This window comes from Cariama cristata, unplaced genomic scaffold (genome assembly GCF_000690535.1).
Source record: "Cariama cristata isolate BGI_N322 unplaced genomic scaffold, ASM69053v1 scaffold9078, whole genome shotgun sequence".
Taxonomy (NCBI): Eukaryota; Metazoa; Chordata; class Aves; order Cariamiformes; family Cariamidae; genus Cariama; species Cariama cristata.
The window spans coordinates 160,829-186,187 of NW_009629433.1; the positions used below are offsets into that span (position 1 = coordinate 160,829).

At 42.4% G+C, this 25,359-nt stretch overlaps 1 protein-coding gene across 1 annotated transcript in view; it reads right to left on the reverse strand.

The window, feature by feature from the left end:
- FGF13 (fibroblast growth factor 13) overlaps window positions 1-25,307 on the reverse strand; it is a 60,084-nt gene extending 34,777 nt beyond the window's left edge. Inside the window, exons 1-3 of the mRNA XM_009705168.1 lie at window positions 25,025-25,307; window positions 22,895-23,005; window positions 16,720-16,823 (exon numbers count right to left, since the gene is read on the reverse strand). Coding sequence (XP_009703470.1) covers window positions 16,720-16,823; window positions 22,895-23,005; window positions 25,025-25,211 — 402 coding nt within the window. The 5' untranslated portion in view covers window positions 25,212-25,307. The remainder of the gene's footprint in view (window positions 1-16,719; window positions 16,824-22,894; window positions 23,006-25,024) is intronic.
- Between the last annotated feature and the right edge of the window lie 52 nt (window positions 25,308-25,359).

Genomic DNA, 25,359 nt, shown 5'->3' on the forward strand with positions numbered 1-25,359 from the left:
GCTGGCTTCCCCTGGGTTTGATAAGAGTTGAGCTACGTTGCAACGTTTCTTTCCTTAGGGCCATGAGCAGGTCAGCTCTCTTTTCTTTACCCAGCTGCCTTATTTCATGAAAATGGCAAGAAGGCAATATCTCTGAAAACTGCACTCCATCTGCTATATTTTGTCAGAACTGGTTAATGGATTTTAATGTTATCAGGAGTAGAGTCAGATATACCGTCAGATGACCAAGCAGGCATACAAACACAGTATGTACAGTTAAGGAAACAAGGCAACATTGTCCTGATGTACTTCTCTGATAAATTTTCTAAAGAAATAAATTTAAATAAAATTCTCACAAACACCTTATTTGCTTTTCAATAGTCTGATGTTATGTTGCAGTAGCTATATTAACTTTCATGGAAAAAGAAATAGGAAATAAAGAAAAAAAAAAGATGAAAAGGTTGGGAAAGTTTTTAAACTGGCTGTTATCTGTGTTTAAATAAAACCACAACTTTCAAGTTATCATTGTTTCTAAATCATCCACAATTTCCTTCTATACTGATTATTAAATACATGCACTCTCCAAGGCCCTACAAAATACACTTCACTGATGTGCTGCAGTAAAAAACCTGTAATACATCATCTGGTTCTAACAGGATTCATTACAACTAAAATGTTGTACTCTCCAGATAGTGTCTCACAGATTTTTGTTACAAGGCACTTCATAGGAAAATTGCCTCATTTAGGAGTAGAAAAGCACAAGTACAGGTGAATCTAAATTTACATCCCACCAGATGTCCTTGAGGTCCTGTCACCAACCCCAGTGATAAAATAAAAGCAAGTATTTCTGAAATGTAAATATCCAGTCCTTGCTGCCAGTCAAATCTTCCTGGAATCATACAGAATTTGGAGGACAGTCAGTTGAAGTAACAGAGAAGCTTTAATAACCAAACCAAGAAGGCACAATTTTAACAAGGCACAAAAGCACCCGTAAGTTTTCAGCTAATACCCATCCTCTTTGCACTGACAGTGCGGAGTGCTGGATGTGGGTCTGCAATCCGCCCTCATCCCTACGTGCCTGATCTCAACCCGTCTTCTTGGCTGTGCCAGGTACGCAGATGTGGGCAGAGGGCTGGACTCAGATCCTTAATTTGCTTTCATCCACTGTAATGCACACAGGCAGGGGGCGAAAATCACTACAGAACAGCCAAGATCTTGGGGAAGGTTTCTTGCTCCACCTCACAGGGACAACAGCTCTACTGTGCATCGATTACTGAGCCCTAAAGAGGTATTTTCTTTTTTTTTTCCAGGCTTAGATGACTGTACTTTGAACTGTCCACACATTTGCATGTCAAGGTGTTTGCTAAGTGGGATACCAGCAGCCTGCTAAGGACAAAAGGATCGTAATATCATCCAGGAAAAGATCAGCTTGAAGAGCAATAAGATTTTTGAGTGGTTGCTTCCCTAGCCTGTGTGATACGCTCATGGAGACTTGTAGAAAGAAAAGGAGAACAAGGGGTGGAGGAAAGGAGCTGGTGGAGAAGGGCATGCTTCCTCGCCTTCCAAAGCTTACAAACATAGACCTGCAAATGAAAACATCGGCATGAAAACCTGACCTTGCTGGAGTTAGCAATGACTTTGATACTGACAGGCCTTGGTGATTCATGTTCAGAGATTTAAAAAGCAGGAGATACAAAAGTATTACTACTGCTCTTATCCTTTCCCCAGGATGCAACCAAACCAAACAGGAGTTCAGCTATTTTTAACCAGTCTCTCTCTCTCTCCTACAAGACCTATGTGGACTTAAGCGCATGAGAACAGAGTTGGCCTACGGACATTTAGGCCTTGCTTTGGTTCAGCACAGAGAAGATTGCCTAGCTGCAGCATTTAGCTCCCAACTTAATCTCAGATCTTTCCCCACCTCCTTTTTCAATAATGCCCGAGCTGTTGAGATGTCAGATTTTGACGCAAGCCAATTTCTGAGCTGTTTGCACATTATGCATAATGTAAACATGTATACAGCTATTTCATCAGTTTGGAGAAGAGGCTAAAGATGCTGAGGTCTCCTTTATCGGGAGCCTCTGTGAGGAAAGGTCGGGCCACCAGGACTCAGTGCGAACCTTTCACCATTATGTGTGGCCATGCATTTTGGTTATATCTCACCTCACCCTCCTCTGCAGCAATGCCTCTCTAGGAACAGGTATGAATTAGAGCAGCCTGGCTTGCACCTATACCTGTAGTTATACCTATACCGCAGCTTCCTGAGCACCAGCCAATGGAGCATCCCGTGCAGCGTGCCACTCGAAATCAGTGGTCAGGGAGGAGGCTCTGTGAGAGCAGCCAAACACTTCACAAGGGGCAGTTCCCTCATGCTTGAGAGCAGGTATGCAACATCCAAATTGATGGTGGATATCAATCACATTGAGAAATGAAATGAGGTTTTTCAAGCTGAACCACCACTTGGTACAGTGCTCTTTGTATTGTGCCTGCTGTGAGATATGGTGTCACACAATACCACGTACTGATAAAAGACTTCGTAAGTGACAGAGTGACATGAATAGTGATAAATGCTGATGCGACTTGTTAGGAGAGAAAGGAAGGTGTGCAAAATAAATGCTTGGAGAGGTGGATACCAGGACTGTTTGAAACGTGCCATTCCACATGCTCCCTGTGATGGTTCCAGTTTGCTGTTTGCAAAGCAGTGACCAAGGATGCTGCTCTAATCAGGGGGCCTTCCCAGTGCTGCTGGTATTAGAAGAGGGTTACAGTGACTGCTGACTGTCTGACCATCACTATTTCAGCTGCAACTCCCTATCATTTATTACTTGACCATACAAACAAAGTGGGACTTGGCAGGCAAGGTTATAGCATTGGAATGAGGTTGATGGATTCTGGATGCGGGTACGAATGATCCCTGTGACTGTAAATCACAAAAAACTTGGGTTTTCTAAGCAGAAATTCAATTCTTTACTTTTAATATCCCAATTAACAAATACAGCCTGATCATAAGACAGGCTTTCTCATAAGAGTATCTACTGAACAGGTATAGTAGCTTCTCATACGTGATGGACTGGAAGACGCTTTCAAGGAGGTACAGGTATTATCAGGTGACTGCTGGCCTGCATGCACATAACTTTTTGAGCAGAATGCTCCACTTCTAACTAGCCATAGCAAAGCATTATTCACATCCAGTCTTTCAGAGATCATGCAATGACTGCCGCCTCCTAAATCTTATACACCAATGTGAGCAACAGACTAGTGTCTCCGCACCAGTAGAAAGTGTTGAGGAAGGGTTGAATGAGTCAGTAAGAACAAATAAATCATGAACTGAAATTAAACTCATGCTATGAAGTTAAAATACAGAGCTAGATTTATGGTGATTTTCTATTTTAAAACAGAGAAGAAAAAAAATAAGCAAGCTGTCTTAAATCCAGGTTGAGCCTGAGCCAAAAGTTTAACTTTTGGAGAGACTGGGACTAGGAGAAAAGCCCTGAGTTCTGGCACATACCTATTTCTATTGTTTGTTTGTTGCAAGCTTCCCTGCCCCCTGTTCCAAATCTCAGCTGAAGTTTTATTCCAGGTTCGAGTACATAACGACAGAAAGCTCCACAACCCTCCTTAAAGGTCTGGGCGTTGTCCATCTCTATTCATTCTCTCTATATGGATTTATAGCCATATCTTCTGTATAACAGAAATGTTCCTTGTCATTGTATTAAGAAACTAAATAGTTGTAGCATCAGGTTGGCAGTGATGCAAAAATATTATTTCAGAAGACTTTTTCCAAGGAAATAAAATTTTATCAGGCTTTCAGGACCTTGAAGATTAGAGAGAAATGACATTTTCTGTAGCTTTGTGAATCCACTTTTCAGGAAGATATAAGGAAAAGCTATTTATCCATTTTTCAAGTAATCAATGTAAACTCACAAAACTCTCTACTTATAAGGGTAATATGGGCTCTTTACATATCCCCCATATTTATTGCTGTCCTACAGAAATGGAAACTTTTACCTCTAGCTTGTAGTGCTTTGATTTCAGTTTAAGAACTACATGACCCGTAAAACCTCACAAGACTCTCTACCAACAGGGCTTTAAAAAATGCCAAAACAGCAGTCAAAGGACCAAACCCCTTTCTTCATAATGTGTGTGACCTTGCTCCAGCTGACACAGCGATGTGGGTACGTGGACGGTACAACCTGAGTGGGTGCAAGGCACAGGAAATTTTCAATTCTAGGTTACTCAACATTTGTTTTGAGAAAGAGTAGAGATGTCCAGATTTGGTCTTACCGTACCAAACAGTCTCCAGAGAGATCAATCTAACGACAACTTAATTTTACCAACATTGCTTGACTCAGTAAAAAAAGTACAGATTGAATACGTGGTATATCAAAAAGTAAAGGCCATAACTATCACAATTACCCACATTAACTCCAATTGTTTCCTAAGAGAAGCAACTGCTGTTTAGAAGTCTGTCAGAGCCAGAGGGAAACAAAACAGCGGAACAACAGAAAGCTTGGTATTAAATGAGAGGGAAAAAAATCACCTGTCTTCTTTTACTGTCATTCCTGTGATAACAGAATGACGGGCTGCAAGTGCAGAGGGTTTGCCGTTGGGTAGCAAATGAAGCTTCACCAGATGATTCACAGCCAAGCCAGGGTGACTGAACTCATCTTCTCAGTTAACAGCACAAAAGGAGGTTGGTTTCCTTACTTCAGAAATTCCCAAGCCACTTGCAGATCAAAACGGCCTCCTCCTCAGCTGAAAATTTCAAGATCTTCAGGGATTCACCATGGGGAAATTACTGTATGGTCTCTAAACATAGCACTGCCGGGGCTCTGTGATAGAGACGGTGCATAAACACGTGCTCTTAGTGCTATCAAATCAATGCTGTTCAGGAAGATTTATCGTCAGTGCAATGGCTATTGGCTGATGAGCAGAGAATACCCTCTCCCTGCCACTGCTGCTGGACATAATTTTGTGAAGAAAAATATTATTTAGTTTAGTTGTAAGAGCTACAAGTTATTTATAATAAATGCTTGCCATTCTGGTATTGTTCCTACAAGCATAATTAAAGGAAATACAAACTGTTAGTGCAACACTTAGAGAGCACAGGTGTTTTTTGGCATCTCACTGATTAGAAATGCAAATTTGGGAAACTATTAACTAATGTGGTAGAAATCAACAATTTGCATAAAGCTCTTTCAGGCCTTTTCTATTACAGCTGCAATAATTTCCCCAAGAAAAAGCCTAAGGAAGTCTGTGCTGAACTCTACTGCCCATGGAGCAAGCTCCCAGTCTCTCTGTCTAGAATACACATTAAATCTTTGTTTCACACAGAGGCAGCTAAAGCATAAATTAAAGTCAAGATTTTCAAAAACAGGTGAGTGAAGTTGGCTCCAGTTTCATGACACCCAATGGTGGTAACACAAACTCAGTCATCCTTCCTCATCCGTGACACCAGCCATGCACTGCCTTTCACAAAAAAGGTGTCACAAGAAAGTATGCTATACTAACTGGTGAACGTTATCACAACGTTCCCGGTGTCGTGATAGCACTGCAGAAAGTGCCTGCTGCTAATGTTCCCCTGCACCTGGAGAACTGGAGATTTTCATATGGGTCTGCCAGAAAATTTTAAATCCTAAAAGCAAATGTCCAAATGTATAAGGCATTTGAAGAGAGGGATTATTTGTGAACAACACAACACCTGGTTCTGCACTCGCTGAACTATTTCATAGCAAAGCATTAGTCCAGCTACTGCATGGCTTAAACTGAAGCCCTGGGCATTCAGTTCCAGAGAAGGCTCCAAGCCAAGGGCTCAAGTCTTGCCCATGACACCCCAAACCCTCTGGATATCCAGGATGGAGGTCTGCTGCTCTCCTTATTCCTGATGACCGTTCCAGGCCTTGGGACCTGTCTCCAGGCAAGCAGGGATTTACTTCAGCTATTAAGCTTCACTGGCCTCCTACATGCTCTGTTCATTTTTCAATCACACAGAAATTTCATATTGCAAATCAATGGCTGTCTTGTCCAGATCTTGAAAATCTTACTCAGATAAATTAATTTTTCCTCTAGCAGGCAGTCAATGAAACTGCTTGCTTGAGTAAGGATTACTTACAGGAGAAAGGGTTTGCAATATCAAGCCCATTAGACTCTTAGTTTATCAGGTGAGGGGAACAGATCTGCACTTCGAACTGTGTCTCTTCCATTTATTATAATTTCTATGGCTTTTTGTTCTGTTTCAGATCATTCACTTATTTACTCTGAGCTTATTGTGCCTTCTGTCAGTGTCAATATGGCTCAGCTGGCAGCAGATGCTCCTCTAGATCTGAGCACACCGGTGTGAAATAACGAGAATGGAATGAGAATTGATGTGAACTTTTGCCTAAAACCTGAACTGAAACCTTCACATTTATGAAACTCTGCTTCTAATTTGTGTACCAGCTCCACGAGATACCCTCATTTTAAAAATACAGTAGGTCTTCCAGTTTAGTTGGAGGCCGCGAGTACTGGCAGGGTGAGGAACACCCCACGCTTTTCAGTTTGCTAGACCCATTTTGTTACGACATTAGGTTCTGGAGTTGTCATGTGAGGAAACATGCCCTCACAAGTCCTTTGGGGTTTGCCCATTCCCAGTCAGTTCAAATGCAAGGTCCCACCAACACTCAGGTTCAAGAGGAACACTGCTATCTCGTAATAGAATCTTTTAACATCTGAAAATGCTCTGGGGGTGAGGATGGAGGGTCTAAATTGACTCCCTCATTAATGTGCATTCAAAGCCATCAGAGTAAAGAAAGGGGATGACTGCTTTATAAAGCAGACAGGCTCTTGTGCTGTGCTTCTGAACCTAGCTCTCCGATTTTTAGATACCTCTTGAGGCTTTAAATAAACAGAACTGTACTTCACCAATTATCATGCCTGTTTTGCTTAGCTCCCCAGTGGATTTAATTTTAGAAGAATCGTACCGCTCAATATTCAGTGCTGTTTGGGTAAAATTACAAAAATGAAAAACAATGTGACAGCACCTGTAGCATCCACAGAATATAAAATATGAAAGGTCTTATCTGTTCAATTATTTAAACCATCCAATCTGCTGATAAAAGCTATTATATTGGCATTACATCCAAAGACTCCCTAATCCATTCTAAATTTTGGATTCCTTTGTTAATCCTAGATTGCCTAATGAAAGCAGTTCAATATGGAAATGCAAGTTTCTTGACACAATTGTGATTCAACAGACTTGTTCTCTTTCCCAGACCCTTTGCAGATTTTCCATCCAGGCATTCAGGAGGTCTACCTCCAAGAATTAGCTTATCTACGGAAAAGTTAGTTTCTGAAACCAAGGCTTCAAGGGTATAATCTAAACATGACAACTTTTCCGTTTCCTTCATCCCTGCCTAGCTTCTACATCACACACCATGTTTATTCTGCTTTCTAAGACTCATATAGGTGTCTCTGGTTTCAGTACTGAGAAGCCATGCCAAGAGGATGGCATTCAGGCGCTCTGTGACTGAAGTAACAGAGTTTCCTTTGGAAACCCCCTTCAGTTGTGCTGCAGTTCCCAAAAGCAACCATAAAACTCAGAATCTTGGGAATAACAACTCTTTTTTCTTGCCCACTGACTCCTCATCGGTTTTGCTTAGTTAGACTTTTCAAAAGATGCCTTTTGACTGACAACACTGCAAATGCAACGTGAACTTTTACAGTCAAGCTGGATTCTCAGTTTTTGCACCTCATCACTGGCAATAGAAGTTCTGCCAGGAAAAGGATGCTTTCAGTGGGCTTGCAAGGATGTAAACGGCCAGAAGGCAGTAAACATTTCTCTTGAGGCTGCCAAGTAGGGACAGAACTGAATTCGCTTCCTCTTAGCACTGTTGCAACTGCAGGGCTACATGAAGATAAAAAGACACAAAAATGTGTTTAATAAAGTCACTCTGAATATCCCCACGTCAGATCTGTTGAGGATGCCAGCCTGGATTGATGGATAGTAATTTTGGGGTACTGAACTGCCCTGTACTTACTTTTAGCACAGGAGCTGCCAAATTTTGTTTATCCTAGCACTGCTGCAACAGCCGAAGCTCCGGATCCTGTCCTGCAGCGACAGCCACACTCGAGAACATGTGTATGCAGGAACAGCCACACTTCCAGCTCCTTGTTTGACTTTTCCTGCAGCCCACGCTCATCCCAGCCCCATACTCTCACCACAACCACTTTTTTTCCTGCATATCCTTAACTATTTGGGTATTTCTCATCAGAGCAGCAACAGCCTCCTGGAAACTAACCCATAAAGAAAACATCAATGGGATGCAGTAACAGGACCGATCAGTGAGGGTACATCTTTCTCAAGCCGTTGGCTTATCGTTGACTAACTACAGATGCCTATGGGAGAGGGTAAGAAAACAGGGAATTTTATCCCAATATGTTCCCAGCACACTCCCCCAGCCTCTGGTCAGCTATGATTTCAGGACATTTCTAAGTCAAACATGACATCATTGTATTTTGCAGGATTCTTCTTTCAAGATTTTACCTAAATGGTATTTGAACCCACAAAATTAATGGCATCCTCGGCATCCCATTGCAATGAGATCCCCTGCTGTACAATGCGCCGAGTGGAAAACACTTCCTGTAGATTTAATAAATGTGATGAATCCTTGTGTTTCAGTGTCATCCTAGGTTAGTTTCTACTCAAGTTCTGAGTTTGTTTTCCAGTAGCAACCCACTCCTGTTGGTTTGGGGAGTCCTTGGAGACTCTTTGATTGCTCCAGCATCCTTGTTTAGACATTCATCTTCACATGGGCATTTACAGCTAGCAGCAGGCTGCAAGCGCCGTCGGGGTGAGCCATCTTGTCGGCAGGTTACAGAGCGAGTGTAACGAGGCAGAAGCACTGCTGAGTCACTGTGACAAGAGCTGCTCATTAGCTCAACCTGCAGCATGAGAGGGAGGGGAAGCCCTTCTGGGCAGAAGTAGGGAAGGCAGGCAGACAGTTTTCTAGAAGGAAAGGCAAGCGTAGGAAAGAAGATGAGGTTTCATAATGGTATTTTCCTTTAACTAAGCCACATTCTAAAAAAACACGGTTACGTTGGGAAAGTTATCTTGCTTCTGATCTTGAAAATGTTTCATACGTATCATGAACAAAAGCAACAACTCAAAAATCCATGTAAATACTAATATACATATTTTCCCAGCAAACTGCAAAAGAGCTCAGCCCTACGGGGAGCAGGCACTAATATCACCCCACAGGCACCTACGCCACTGGTCACAACATGTAGCATCCACACCAAATTTAGGAGAGAAAAGCGGCGTATTTCTCATTGGCTCAGCTGAATTGTAGCAACGTAATCTGTCGTTTGGCAATCTGAATATACAATCCCAACTGAACGCACTGAGAACCTGGCAATGCTCTTATTCTCGCACTTTGCAACTCACACTGTCTGCTCAAGTCCTTATCTGCTTACAACTCTCGCTTGCCAAACATGCTTTGCAACGTGACGGTGAAGAGTTGTGAGTAGCCTGGAAGTCCTGGAACTCGGTATTCCTCGTTTGCTGGCGTGGGGCTGAAATGTGATGCTGGAAGCAAGCGGTGTGCGATTCAGGTGCCAAACTATCAAACTTGGGTCCAGCTCCAAATTCTGCCAAGGGTTTGTTGTTTTTTTTTTTTTTTTTTGGCATCATGCTGGTTTCGTGTCACTGTGACCCCAGTGAGCAGTGCAATGGACTGAAAAACTTGGCCTTATAAACTACATTGCCATTTCAACCACATTTCTCAGCTTGCTGAGTCCCAGACTTCTGCTCTGAGCAACATCTGAAGTCTGAGCTTATAAAGACTTTCTGTCTTTTCACCCAAGAACTTTGGCATTGATTAGCAAATGACTAACAAAGACAGTGGATGCACTTTTAGTCTTTTATCTACTTCACATGTATATTATTTATCTCATAGGACACTGAAACTGTTATTGCACAAACAGCAATTTCATAGCTGATTTTTACCAGCCACTCTGTTAGGAAACGCCATTGCACAGGCATCTAACTGCTGGTCTGTCAGGATCTGTGCAGTGCATGGTCCTGAACCATCACTTTCTCATGCTTGGGCTCTTCTTATGAAGCCTCATCTTAGAAGGTGCTAAGAATCCTCAGCTCCCACCACCTGCAATGAGAGATGGATGCACAGCGGCACCTCTGTGGATTTCAGATGCCTGGGGGATGACTTGTAGAGAGAAAAGCAGCATAATAGCTCCATGACTTTCAGCTTGCTGAATCTTCTAATAACTCTCCCATGGGAGGGTGATGCCCTCCCTGCTTTCCTGCTGGAGACAGCAGGCAGCCTGGCTCCTGAAATCTGGAATCACCCTGATCCCAGCAGAGACAAGCACCTGAATGAAACAGCACCCATCTCTCCACCCCACCACTCGGCAACAGCACATTTAATTAAGAAAGACCAGCACATATCTCCTTAAGGAAGACCTGCTGTAGGAAACCACTCTGCTTCCCCAGGGACCCAACCCTCAGGGTTGTCCCACATCACAAACCTGGGCCAGACAGGCACAGCAAGCTCAGCCATAGGCTGCTGGTCCCTTCGGCAAGTGGGAAACAAGACTGTGAGCAGTGGGTTCTGCAGCTACACTGCTAGGCACAGCCCAGCTCATACCTAACCCCCAAAACTCCATCAGATTCCCTGGTAATAGGCTAAGCCTGTGAGCACAGCCTGAGCCAGGGAGTGCCCATCCGGGCAGCGTTATCAGGAATCTGTGATGCTGCCTGGAGACCCATCAAGCTTCTCCCACGCCAGGCACCGGCCAGCATCCGCACTCTGCACTGCAAAACTGCTATAAAACTGAACCCATGCACAATTGTTTGCATCTGCTGAGCTTAGCTGCTGCCATAATTTAGAGCAGTGTCCATGGCTGAAGGTGTCAGAAAGCATTTATCAGTTTGGGCTGGTCCTACAATGCCTGGGAACCTCCTTAGAGCAGACTCCTGTCCCAGTGCCTATCCCACACCTCCTCTCCCCCCTTTGCTGTGGGGCAGTGGGAGCAGTCAGGGCTGTCAGCACAACCCTGGGTCACGGGAGGGCCAGAGCAGCCCTCCTCACTGTGAGGACGTTGCACATTTATCCAGCATAGAGCAAGGTGTTGTGATGAAAAGAAAAATGTGCTGCAGCTGTATCTAAGACTTTATCATTGAAGAGGATGAACTATATTAAGGTATAGTCTGCACTTGAGCATTCGTGGTAAAAAATGATTTATACTGACATGCAAATTTAGCTAGATGAAGCTTTTGATTATTTTCCCCATCTCTTGGTTTGTGCTGTTTCCCTGAGGTAGAAAAATGCTCTTTGCCAGTAATTCATTATAAATGCCCCAGCCATTCCCATTAGCTACAGCAGGTCTCCACTGCACTGCTCAGTATTAAAATATGCACAAACTTCTCTTCTCTCCAACTCACCAAAACCAATTTTTAAATCACTCTGAGAATTTAATCACATTTCAGTTCTCTTGGCTATAATCAACGTGCATGCTTCATACGATATTTACTTTCTGTGCAGGTACCAAACTTATATATGACAATCTATTTTACATACAGAGGACAACGTTAGCTGAATGCTCTCTTAGGGTAAATTTTATATAAATTCTGCAGAGGGTATTATATCAAAGTGCTCCTTAAACCCATGCCAACTCTGTACTGAGTGCACCAGACAAGAAACGGCAAAATTAAGCCACGTACAGCAGCTCTACTAACTCAAAAATATCAGACATCCCAGAACAGCTAACAAAGCAAGCACAAACCACACTACCATGTACCATACTTCCTAATATCCACCCGACAAAAGCTGAATGCCCTGAATTTCCAATAAATGAGCTGAAAGGTTGCAGTAGGGAGGGACAGATGGGGCCCTATCACACATGATCAGGGCAAAGGACTACTCTCAGACAAGGGCTCTATCCAACCTGGGAGAAGCTGTAAGCTTACTCACATATGGCACTATGAAATCAGACATTTTGGCAAATCACAGGAACCCAGAACAAGGCAAGATGGAAAACAAACACCCTTTACAAGCTGAGTTGCATGGCTCCTGAGACTGGCCAGAAGGATGTAATGAGCAGCACATATTTAATTTTACTGTTTCTGACAATGTATCTAGGTTAAACAAGCGCACAATTACATGGGCTGAAATGTTCTATAGGAGAAATACGCATTTCACTGACAATCATTAAATGATTTTAGAAACTCTGACATGATGGTTCATGGAAAATATATGGCTAGATGTTCTCAGGCTGTTTTTTAAAATTTGCTGTATTTTGAGTTATTTTGAGCCTACGTAGAATTCAAGCAGCACACCCAATTCTCTTCACCTACATACATGCCTCCCTTTAATGAACTTCACTCAGCTGCTGCTCTGTATCACTGTGAGCCTCCTCTGTCACATCACAATCACTTTAATGAGAAAGCAATAGCTCTAGGACTGCACCTCTGACAAACAGATCCTTAACGTATTTTTCACTCTTTTGTTCAAGACAATGAAAGAACAGAAGGAATTCATAGGGTATGAAACCTGAAAAACTCAAGTGTAGCACATATGGTGGTCATCTGAAAGACACGGTCGTTCATAGGAAGAAAAATAAGATAAAATAAAAGCCATCCTAAAATACAAAAGGGCAAGATTCATTATGTGGTTACGTAAGACAGCAGTGCCACAACACCATTTAAGTCATTTTGCAGCAGCATGGCACTGGTGTAAGGAGGGATGAATCAAACCCTGTGTTTTCATTTTAAATGGATGCTCAAGCATCAAACAGCAGGAAGAGCTACAGCTTCAAACAGCTCCTGACAAAGTCTCTCCAAATAAAATTGTGAAGGTGGGTTCAGCTTGGGAGATGCAGACACACAACTCCCATTGACTTTGGTAGGAAACTGGCTACAGAAGAAAAACATTTCAAATGTGGTGTTTTTCTGTGATACGAAGATGCATTTTCCAGCCGGTGTGGAGAGGAGGCACACCTGGCTCAGAGGAGGGCGAGCAGGGGCAGCACGGCAGGCTGCGGGGAGGACCAAGGTTGCTTCCCTTCCCTGCAATCCAGGACTTTTAATGTGCTTCTATAACAAATGTAGATAATTTTATATTTATTTTAGCATAATATCTTTTTCTTTGCTTAGCTGAGTTGTTGCCTTGTCCCTGAGGAGCTTTTATGATTACATTAAAGATCTTATTTTTGTTCTAACTGACAGATGCCGCAAACTATCTATAAAGTCTGGCAGTAGACTACAGATATCTGCTCTCTACAGATTTATTATACATCACTGATCCCCCTCATGGAGCAAATGCACCTTATTCTCGAGTACAACCACTGGATCAGAAGCAGACGACACGGCAGATTACCTCTGAGGTCAGATACCTGAATCCCCATCCCGGCAGACTGCTAGGGAGGAAGAGGCAAGGCCAAAGCCAGAGATCAACAAATTAGCAAACTGGATCAGCAGATGTTCTCTGTCTGCCAACAACTGTAATGGATTGTGGCTAGAACATGTTTCCTACCTATGCAGGACACTCAGAAGAATCAACTAAGTCAATTTTGTTGCTGCATGGCCCAAACCTAAAAAATATACCACAAGAACAAAACACAAGAATTCATCACAGTCACTAAAATGAAAAGGAACTGCGATTTAGTATTGTAATTTAGTGCAAGATACAGGGAAATGGGACACTTGATGTGTTACCCCTAATGTGCTTTCCTATGCAAGTGTGGGAAAGCACTTAGCTGAGCTTCTATTTATCCTCCTGCAAGCCAGATGTCTTATTTACCTATTCACCAGTGGGGTAATTGCTGTGGACTTAATGGTCTCTTTATCAGGCGCAGTGTTTTGGAAGTGTTTCAGGCTAAAAGGCACTATCAGGTGCAAGTCACAGACAGTAGCACGGGGTGAGGAACAGGGATGGCACGTTACCAGGGTGTTTTTCAAACCGTTTACCAAATGAATCTATAACCTTCGGCAACGCAATCTGAAGGCAACAGTTCTGCATGGACACAAGCATGACCAAAGCGCTAGAGTCACAATAAAACCAAAAGCAAGTGATCATGACATAGACCACAACATTTTCTCCCCCTATTACATTGCATCATCAATGCTAATTTCATTTCTCTCTGGACGTGGTGCAACTATCTGTTACAGTTATCTACAATTTAAAGTACATTTCTATTTTTCCCTATATTCTTGCTTCAGGAATTCGACAAGTGTTTTGTGGGGCTTTTGCTCCTGATCAATCTCATGTTGCCATCTGTCTGCTCCTAACAAATCCCATTCATGAACACATCCCTGTAAGGGCTTGGAAACCCTCAGGATGTGTAGATGGATGCCATTTACTTGAGCTGATCTGTTCCTCAGGCTCCCTGTTGGCATCCTGTGAACAGGTGAGTGTTCAGCTGGTATCAATCAGCTGAGCTCTCTTGGGACTCATTTACACCAACCAAGAATCCAGCCCATAATACAGAGCTAATTTCCCATACATCGGACTGTTGGACTGTATCCCTTGCTGAAAGGACCATTATCAGTAAAAGAAGTGCCAGAAACACTTAAAAAATCGTGCTGGAACTGCAATTCTGGCAATCTTTTTTGCATAGCAGGTAAAGATGCTCCTCATCAGCCCCTGTCCGTTCCCTGGGCGCATTCACAGAGACATGAGCTAGGTTTTGCCCACCAAGACAGTTTTTTGCAATTATTGTAAAGGACAAAACAACAAAACCAGAAGGCACCAGGTAATAAACCCCAGATTATTGAGAACTTGGGTAGAAACTTTCTTTGGAAAAGTAGATCGACATCAAATGGGCACCTGTCTTTGTGAAGAGTATTTAAAAATATTAATCTGGGACACAACAACATGACAAAAGTCTGTTTAAGGTCTTGCCAAGCCCATCAGGTTCAAGAAGAGTAAAAGAATAAATGCAAGAAAATATAGCTGCCTAATAAAGGAACAAAAATGACCATTGTTACTAAGGGGAAAATAGAGGGATGTCAACAGTTAAACTGTTAAATTCACAGATACTAAAGGATTCAAGGAAGACACTATTCATGGTAACATACGAGACCACATGAAGAAATATCCCTAATCAATGCAAATACTGAAAATTACAACCAAAGTGAAGCCCTGAGCTCTGCCTAAGATACCTAGATACCCATCAAACTAAAAGCTAAATTTCATCTAAGTAAGGGTTATATTCTGCCCTTCCTCCTCACATCAAGGGATACTAGAAGCGATACTTCATTCTCTCAGGGGTCCCTCTGCCTGCAGGCTTAAGTCTCACAATGAGAAGTTACTGCTCCATTGTAGGTTAACAGCAGCAGAATCTGTCCCCATCCCATTTTCTGCATCTTTGCAAAAATATATCTGATTGTTCCAGAATGTATGCAATGAAAGAACTGACCTACTCAAACCAAGCACGCTTGCTGTGTGTGGTGATGGAATTTCGCTTTATGTACAAACCTCTCTATCCCACCCTGAGACGTGACACGAGGTAACGCTTCCCGAGGCAGAACTGAGCCCACAGAAGCTGGGACGGTGCAGAGCGCTCTCAGCAAGTGGGCAGCCAGAAAGAAGTGCAGCTGAGGATGCTAATGTAAATGAAAAATGCACGGTGCAGTCAAAGGTACATTTGCAGTGCAAATGTAAATGACACTGTGTGACTACACGGGATTAAGAGGACTTTGCACGATCTGGCTGTGTGGCTACAGCCCTGCAAACAGATTTGTGGATTAACCACACTAAGCAAATAGCCAGAGTAAAAAGAAAAGCAGAGCTCGATGCTGTTCAGTGAAATTCTACTTTGTCCCACAATATAACCAGTTCTAATTTGCTTTTGCTCTGGCAGATACAAGGGGAAAAATATGCAAAGCTGCCCCTTGTCCCAGCTGTCAGGATTGCAAAACAAATGAGAGATTTGAATAAGTTTACTTAATTGTTATCAGTATTAAAGGCACCTTAAGGGAATCATTCATAGAAGAGAATAATTTGTTGTAGATAATAAATTATGTTTTCCTCTGTTTTCCTCCTTGGGAAAAATCTATTAAGACTTTATAATTAAAACTCCTGGACATAGTTCAGCTAAATGTTTTTAATTGAAAAATGGTCTATTTTTAAAAATATCCTTTTTTCTTTTTTTCATAAAAACACTGTTTGCTCTCTCGAGAAATGTCACTGAAAATTATTAACTGACATTCTTCATCAAACATTTCTTTACTCACTCAGCAACCTGAAGCCATAAGATTTTGGCACCTAATTCCATTGCTATTTGAAAATCCTGGCTAAACAAAAAAAAAATTTACTTTCTCTAATCCCTTTTAATAACAGTAATAGAGATTATATGGGAAGACATAAAATGTGTTCAGGCATGCATGGTGATTCACAAAGTTGTCCTTTTCCCTCCGTGCCCCGCAGCGATTTGTCCAATCAGTCCACAATGACCAAGAGAGAGCATCCTTTCTATTTGGGGTTTTGGTTGTGGAGGTTTTCTTTATTTCACACTTTGGGATCATTAGTTTACATCAAAGGCACTGCAGTTTGATTCTGTACATCCATATGTATTCATAATGGAAATAGAGTCATAAGCTAAAACCAGCCTATCACCACTATACTGAATTTGCTGTCAAATCTCATGTCTACAGGTTATAAGCGGATTCCTTAGAACAGTAAATTAATAATTTACTAAGTTCTTACCATAATTTCAGTGAGAACAAAATCTAAAATGTTTACTTACTGATGTATATAGGTATCCTTCACTGTTCATTGCCAGATACAATTTTGTTTGAACCCCCTGAATCGCCACCACTCGTAAACCCACAGGAATGAGGTTAAACAAAGCTAGGAGAGAAAGGAGATGGAGAGCAAAATTAATCCTTCAGCATATGCAGATCAGATAGAGAAATAAATCATAATTACCAGAACCAAATAAAAAATGCTCATTCATGCACATATTAATTTCTGGGAGTGCTATAGAACAATATTGCTACTATTGTGTTCTTCTATAGCAATTTCCACGAACAGCTCAGAAATTATCTACAGCAGGTACCAATGTATCTCCCCTGTTCTGAAGATGGTGAATTGGAGGTACAGAGAGCTAAAAGGACTTACCTGCCTCATGAGCAGAAGCCAGGGTCTGCTGAGTAGAGTTGAACATAACTTAATTTGGTTTGTTTTTTTTTTTTTTTTCCTGACAGTAAGCACCAGAAAAAAAAAAGATAAACGAAAAAAAAACCCAAATTTTTTCAAGATCATCAAAACTTTTTTTTTTTTGCAAATTCAGATCAAATTCAGCAAACATTTTTGACCAAAAGGAAGGAGCAAGATGAAATTCAGAAAAGCTAAAAACCTTCATTAACATCTCAAAATGTTTCCACTCAAAACTCATTTTTTTTTTTCTATTTTTGAGAGGAGAATGGGTTTGAAAAAACAGAGCTAAATAACTTCAAAATGAAATGAAATGACAGCATATTCTTTAGATCAAGCCCTAAATCTGTGCTTTCAAAATTGAGCTGCTTTGAATGTTCCGCTTGTGTTTATGCTTCTATACATGCTAATAGTGGCAGTATTTATAAGCAGGGAAACGTCTCTTCAAAAATGAAGATTCCGGTTTGTAAAGCGGTAAATTAAAAAAAAAAAAAAAAAAGCTCTGCTATAGCTTAGATTCATGGATACGTTACAATCGAACACAAGTAATAATGAGTTGAATACAGTACCCTGTGTTCAATACATAGAATTAAAAATAAAGGGCATTTAAGAAAATTTTCAAGAACCGTTATCATAACCCAAAGCATCTCTTTCCAGTCTGTTGTATAAATGCACAGATAGCATGAAGTAATGCCAAACTGGCTCTTATTTCCAATGGTTTATTACTAGGCTGGAAAACTCTGTTCTGCTTCAGGCTGAAGTTTGGTATTTATGGTCACTGTCTAAAGCCAATTTAAAACTCAATTATGTATTTGAAATATTTTTATTATTTTCAAAAGTATAAGCTAAGAATTATGACCCATTATAAATTCCTTTTTCAGCCTGACAACCCCCAAATAATCATATTTAATTAAAAGAAAATTTGTAGCTTGCCAGCATTTAATACAGATCCTAAATTCTGCGTGTGGGGTTGTCAAGAGTGCATCAAAGTAAAGAGCAAACGTATGCACGTCCTACTTCAATGAAGGCATGGCCAGAAGTTAACACCATGCGCTGGGGACGAAGGACTAAATTCTGGTGAAAACAGACTCCGTTCCAGCACGTAGCTGGATCTCCAGCTCCATGTGCTGGCCTGGGTTAACCTGAGCATCCCAGTCCCATGGCTCGGTGAAGAGGGGTTGCAACAGGCTCTGGGGGGGCCGGTGGCCGAGGGACATGCTCAGGGCTGGGTTGAGCCTGCCCGCCTGCGCTGGCACACCATGAACTACGGGTGCTCTGCTCTGAGGCTGGGGCACCTTTCAGCATTGGATTTCCAACAATGGTCAAATATAGCAGGGCAGGTGGAAATATCCAGAACTAATAAATAGATGTAGGAGATCATAGTCATACTTATGTTTTTCTTTCCCTCTCACACACACGAGTGTACATGCAGACAGACACACACACACGCACGTAGCCCGTCCTCACGCTCGCCTCAAGCACAAAATCAACAGAAATGGTTTTCTCTTCACTAAACCAAAATCCTCTAGTTCTGTGCAGTTTTTGGCAAACAAAACTGAGATTTTCAGTAAGGGAAATGGTTTTCTCATTCGTTCTATCAAATGCTTAAATTTCTTTGGGGGAGAAAATACTCCCTGAGTCAGTAAATAGTCCCTTGGAGAGCCCTCTTTTGCAGTTCAACCCTAAAAAGCAGCATCCGACCTCCATGTAGGCAGGAAAGCACAATTTAAAGCTCGGTATCCAGGCAGAACATGGTGGTCTCTTTTGAAAGGTGCTTTCTTAATGGCATATTTGCAAGCAGGGCAAGTGTTTGGGTGTGTTCAGCACAAGGGTACGAGTATGGGCTCCACTGTAAGTAGTGCTATGAACCTGTCAGTAGACCAGCTGAGGACAAGGCAAAGCCTGGGACAGTTGAGAAGATACAGCTCACAGCCACATGCCACAGAGACAGGTTTTCGTGAGCGATTCCCAGCTGTGCTGTGCTTGGCCAGGTGATCAGAGATAAGATGCTGAGGGAGGGCTGAGGCACCCACTGCGATCGGTGTTCAGCTGCTTCCCTCAGCAGCCGAACACATTTTCCTGCTGTAAATATACATGCTCTATTTTGAGGCAAGATGAGGGTTGGGCACACTCAGAAGCTGGTTTAGATATCGGTGGGATTAGCAGCTGCTGTGGCACAGACTATCGGAAGCTGCAAAAGGGCTGTGGGGGAGTAATGTTGGCTCTGCTGCTGACAGCCCCTGCCGAAACGGAGAGGGACCCGGCTGTTGGAAGGGTGCGCGGTCAAGCTGTCCTATGCCAGCACAGCCAGACACATGGGCAGGCTGCCCCAGCTGCCACCTCCAAGGTGAGGGGACATTGGCACTGCACTACAAAAGGGGACTGTCCGCTCCCACTGTCCTTGCACAGCAGCAAGGCCAAGTCTGGCTTCTGTAACAGAGTGGAGCAAATGCTGATGGGGCCAACAGCAGAGGCATGCAGCCACCTTCTCTGCAAGCCCCCAACGTCATGGACAACAGGTTTGAGATGCTATTGCATTTCTAGGTGTTGACCCTCATGTGGGCAGATATGACAGAAAGGGTGGCAAAAAAGCCACAGGAAAATAAATTGCTGGCTACTATGATCAGTTTGCGTTAATATAAAATAATGCAAAGTTATTTGCATCCTAGCCTTTCCCTATTACATTTGTGCTGTTTAAAATAAGGATATAATATCCATCGTAATGAAAAACTTGGCGATGCTTAAGGGAGAGATGATCTTTGCTGTGGCCCTTGTGCAATAAAAGCTAACAGAGAATTAGAGCTGCAAAATAAGAGGCAGCAGGCCACAGCTGGATTTATGAAGGTATACATTACTGTGAGGTTTGTGCCATCTTTGGCTTGGTCACCTGGACCTTTGTGCGCTTTCTGCAGGATATCGTTTCCTATATTGCCTTATTTTATCAGTCTTGAAATCTCTTTGTCTTGCCAAAATTGGGAAAAAAATTCTGCCTTAAAACCCTGCCCTATTCAATACATTTAATGAGGCAAAAAATCCTGTTTCTCAGCAAGAAATCCTTTCCATGAGGCACTTCCTCAAATCACATGGACTCTTGGCTAAAAGAGAGGCCTGCCGAGTATTATGGCTCCTCAAATCCATGTTTCACTTCCTGTCTAAATTTTGCTTCAAAATCTCAGCTTTCTTTTAAACTCCCTGCAATTGTGGATGCAATCTTGTTTTCGTGTACCCTGCATGCAGTAGTGGCTCTGCAGAGCTTGAAATAATTGCTCCCAAGTCAGGAGCCCAAGGGGATCTTCAGGCAAACTTCCCACCCAGCTCAAGGTAGCAAACGATGGAGAAGGTGGACTCCTGGCCCCGGGCTGCTGTCAAGAGCACAAAGCAGCAGCTGGCTATTGGGGCTGCAAGCTCTCCCCATCCCTACCATAAACAGGGAAGAATAATCCTGAAATTTAAAGAAGGCTGACCAATGCTCTGCCTGGAGACCAGGTAGACTACGGCTACGGTTTGCTCTAAAAAACACAGTTGCAGAGTCCTAGCACTGTGCAACCGCTTTGCTGGCTGAATTTGAGGATGTTCTCCTTATTGTTAAGGGGAGGTTTAATTATTGCACTGCACTGCAAAGCAAATGGTCTCACAGAAAACATTCAGTGAAGATTACAAAAGGGAACAGCAATGATAGCCCTCAGGTGCTGCAAAGGAGGAGAGAATGGACTGGAGAAGGAGTCCCCCCACATTTGGAGGGGGCTACAAGTCCTGTGGCTTCCCCATGGTGCACAAATATTGGCTAAATGAGAAACATCTCTGCATATATTGGAAGAAAAGATTTTAGAGGGCCTGATCCACTTAATACTCCTGTGAGCAAGGCTTTGGGGGAAGCCCCTTATGTGGACTCTGATCCACAGCATAAATCCGTCTGTCTTACTAGCTCCATTAAAAATATTGCAATTAAAATAAATTCAGGACTGCAGGACATTCAGGTCCATACACTTACCATATATAAAAGGAATATATACAAAAGCATGTGGTTTTTTATGATAAAACCCTCCTCTGTTCTGAACACTTAGATACCGGAGCCCAGCTGCAACTATTTCTGGGATACTTCCATTATATTTAAGTATTCAGCATTTTGGAAGGCTGGTATCCAGCAACATCGAGTTTTTATGATTTGCTTTGCAATCTATGAGGTTCTGGTAAATTTAAGGACACAGTGAAAACAAAGACATCTTAGAAACTGGCACACATTTGTATTTCCGTAAGTTTTATCTTGCTTCAAAACTCAGAATCCCCATTAGAGGGATTCCAAGCAAAGTATTTGAATGAAACAATGAAAAAAGACGCAATTTCAGGTATTTGTTCTGGTATGTTAAAAGTTTATAACAATATCATGGTTTGATGGAAAAAGCAAGGTTTGCCTAATTCTTCTTCTTTTTTAAGGTAATTAATAGAATTACCCTGAAATCTTCAACAACCTGTACTGGTTTTTAAAATCATAAATACCAGATCATTCACTTGAAAGAAAAGCAACGTTTAAGGTCCATCAGGATCATTCTAGAGTAAACTTTGTGGCTGCACTGAGGAGAACTCTAGAAGACGGCAGCAGCCTCTCGGCATTGCACTGATCTGATTTTTGTGCCGCCTTCTTGGCGGGCGAGGACAGGACACGGAGCCAGACCTCGGGTGTCCCTACGCCTCCTACGCTCGTGCTCTGCACCACGGCCAGCACCTTTGGCAGCTGCAGAGACCTCCTCCAGCAGCACAACCAGTTCTCTCCTGTCACTCAGAAGTTAACCTAGGGATGCAAAAAGGGTTAAAGAGGGTGTGGGAAAAGGTGTGGGAGCCAGTGGTCGGACAAGTAAGATGTGATACTTCTTGTTGCATCTAGTGCTTACTCGGCCATATTCAAGTGCCCTGTAAAATGAAACGATGTTTTACCTCCAAATGCTTTTCATATGAAAAGGATGGCACTTAAATCAGTGCTTTTTAATAATTAAAAAGGAAGGTCTGCCTGTTGATTTTATGGTTTGCTGCCTAAGTGGCCTGAAATACCTTCTCAAACTCCTTGCGCCTTTGAACTCCTTTTTCAGAACCAAAATGTAGTTTAAGCGAAATAGTACAACTATGTGAAACGCTTAAATATTTTACTTACACACACCAAATCTACAGTCTAGTCATCTTTTCCTGTTTTCTATTAATTCTAAAAGTGGTAAAAAAAACCAAACCAAAACATCCAAAGCTTTTTCATGGAAAAGCTGAGGGAAATCTGGTTGAAAGCTGAAGGTATAATTAAGTTTAGAAGGGGCAAAAAATAATAATAATAAGGAAATGTGAACTTTAAAATTATGATGAACTCTCATTGTGTGAAATAACATGGCTCTGTTTGAATGAGCCCCTGTTTAAGAGTGGAGATAGCATTATTCTATTTCAGGCCCTCTGAGTAGGCGAGCAAATTTTCCCTGTTGAAAAAAAAAAATCTAATAAAATCCAAAGGACAGCAATGAACTTCTCTGGATTACCATGGAGATAACATTTGCTTTGTTTGTCATATGTGTCATCATTACCTCCTCTAGTTCATTATTTCTATAAATTATTTTTATTCGCATTTCTCTTAAACCCAGTAAGTCTGAAAGACTTCTGCGCTGTGAGCACAGTGTTAATGCCACTTCCACTCACTCAGTCATCCCAGGACAACAATTCTGAACGGACCTATATGGGAAGAAGGAGACACCACAATTCACAAACACACCATTTATTCTTATGTCACTTACTATAACTACTGTCCTCCTCTTTTGTTCCATCAATTGTTCCATCTGCTTGCAACTGCAAGTGGTATCCTTGCCTGCTGTATAGCTTTGTTACTATACCTTTAAGCTGAGGCTCTGTAAAAAAACAATAGTGAGATTAATGTGGGAAATCCTGATGTGCCGTTTCAAGCGAGCAGGATGCTAAAAACAAATCTCCAGATTTCTTCTCAAGGCTGAGATATGAAAAAGACCCAAAACAAAAGCATGGCAACCAGCTTTGCAACACTTGCCATTTAGGTTGAGATCAAATTTATGTCTATGAAGTCAATTGCCAAAATGATTAAATGCCACTTTTGATTGCAATATGGGTAGCACAGCAAAATCTACTTCCAGTGAATACAAATTCTGACACTGTGGTGCTTGGCTTCATGAGCTCAGCCCTATCTCATTTAAGATTAGAAATGAGCTGGCAAAGAACATATTCTGCCTTTTAAAAAGGTGTGAGTTCTTAAATGGAGAGGAAAAAGAGGACTACTACGATAGCAGGAATAAGAGCCATAGTGACAGTTGAGAGCTTAAATATACAGCAGCCAACATTTAGCGCAGGAACTGCTGCAGCTCTAATAAACAAACCCCCATTTCTTACTGCTCCAAAGAGTACAGAGCATCCGAAGTGATAAACTACTCAATGAACATATGGAAAATGGAGGGGGGGAACCCTGAAATCCAGCAATGTGTGGAACTGCAAAATAAATATTACCATAAGGGTTGAGGTAATTACCTCATCAGGTAGAAGAAGAAAGATCAAAACAACGCATAGTTTGGATAGATTTCTTTTTTTCATAACCATCCTCAGATTCGCAGTTAGAAAGCGAGATATCTCACACAGTTTCAGATCATTCTAAACCAAGAAAGTATACAGCAACAGGATCTGCTGTCAAGTCTGTCATTTAAGATATCCAGGTAATGCACCAGGAGTAATTGCAGAAAAGGTCTACTTCCACTGAATCCCAATGACATCTGCATTGTAGTCATTTCACACAATTATGCTTGTCAGGAGGTGATGCAGCTCCGCAACTCGCTCCACAACATCTTACTTAATTCAGAGATAAACGTACTGTGAAGATGTGATGTGTTATTTCCAACAGCCAATGTCTGGTTAAGACTCCTTGTGTTCTTAGTCAAAGAGATTAGGGAGCTCTGCTACTGTACTTCAGTTTAGTAGGAGCTGAAGGCAAAAGCTTACAACAGTTTGCCTAAGTGTATTAGTTCCTATTAGCAGCCTTTAAACAAGGGTACCAACGGATGCATGATTCTTATTTACCAACTTTTCTAACAAGAAATTAATCCAGCCCTCACTTTGGCTTTTGAGCCATAATACATCCCAAAGCTGTTTGCACATTGTGAGCGAGGCACCTCTTCTGTGGCTGCTGAGAAAGACAGGTTAAGTGGTTAACGGCATCAATGTTTCAGCGCAGCAAAGCGATAGTGACATTACCAGAGGGTTTTGCTCCTCCCACATACATAAAAACCACTCAGATTAGGGACTGAGTCTTCATGCCTGATCTTTTGCACCTCTGACACAGAGGGCATCGCCTCTGCAGGGCAGCTGCCTGTATAAGATTCCTAGAAAGGAACAGGGTGCTGAAGCAAAACTCTGGAAGGTGCCAGTGACAGCAAAAAACCTTATCTGCAATCAGCAAATAAAGCACGACACAGGGATTCTGCAAAGCAGGAAGACAAAAGCAGATCTCTAGACCGCTAAGTTATTTAACATACAACTGAAGGAGGTGTACGTGTGGGAACTTCCCCTGCTAACATCTCCCCCACAAATAAATCACGCGTCTTTGTATATGTGTACGTGTAACAGAGAGACAGACTACTGAATTACCGGTACACGGGTGCACATGGGTGTGTGAGTGAGGCAGACAGCAATGGTTTGTTGTATCCAGATAAACCAGATGAACATGAAAGGGGAAGGGACTGGTATGGGGTACCCATGTCTATCAGATCATATAAGCCAGGAGTGGCAATACCTGCACGTTCATTTTACCAGCCCTGAGACGCCAGTCCCCCTTTCCCCACTCTTGATGCACATCCCAGTTTGCATTAAATTAAACAAACCAACCCCCCAAAGACATAACCCTTGCCAACCTGGTCGCCTTCTTCGCCTTTTCTTGGAGCCAAAGAGTTTGACCCTGGAAAACACATTCAACTTGTTCTTGTCGCAGCTTCCCTTGCTCTTGCTGGGGCTGTTGACACACTTACAGGCATTGGACTTCTCCCGCTCCCTGGCTTGTCTCTTCTGGCGGATCAGGGAGCTGGCGATGGCTGCAGCCATGCGCCCCGGCACCACCGGTGGGTCAGGCACACGGGCTTTGCTCGCTGGCCGCGGGCACCGCAGCCAGCATGCTGCTCGGCCCGTCCCCAATGCCGGGGACGCTGCCGGGCGCCTTGACCAACGCCACCCACCGCCAACCGGCTTGGGA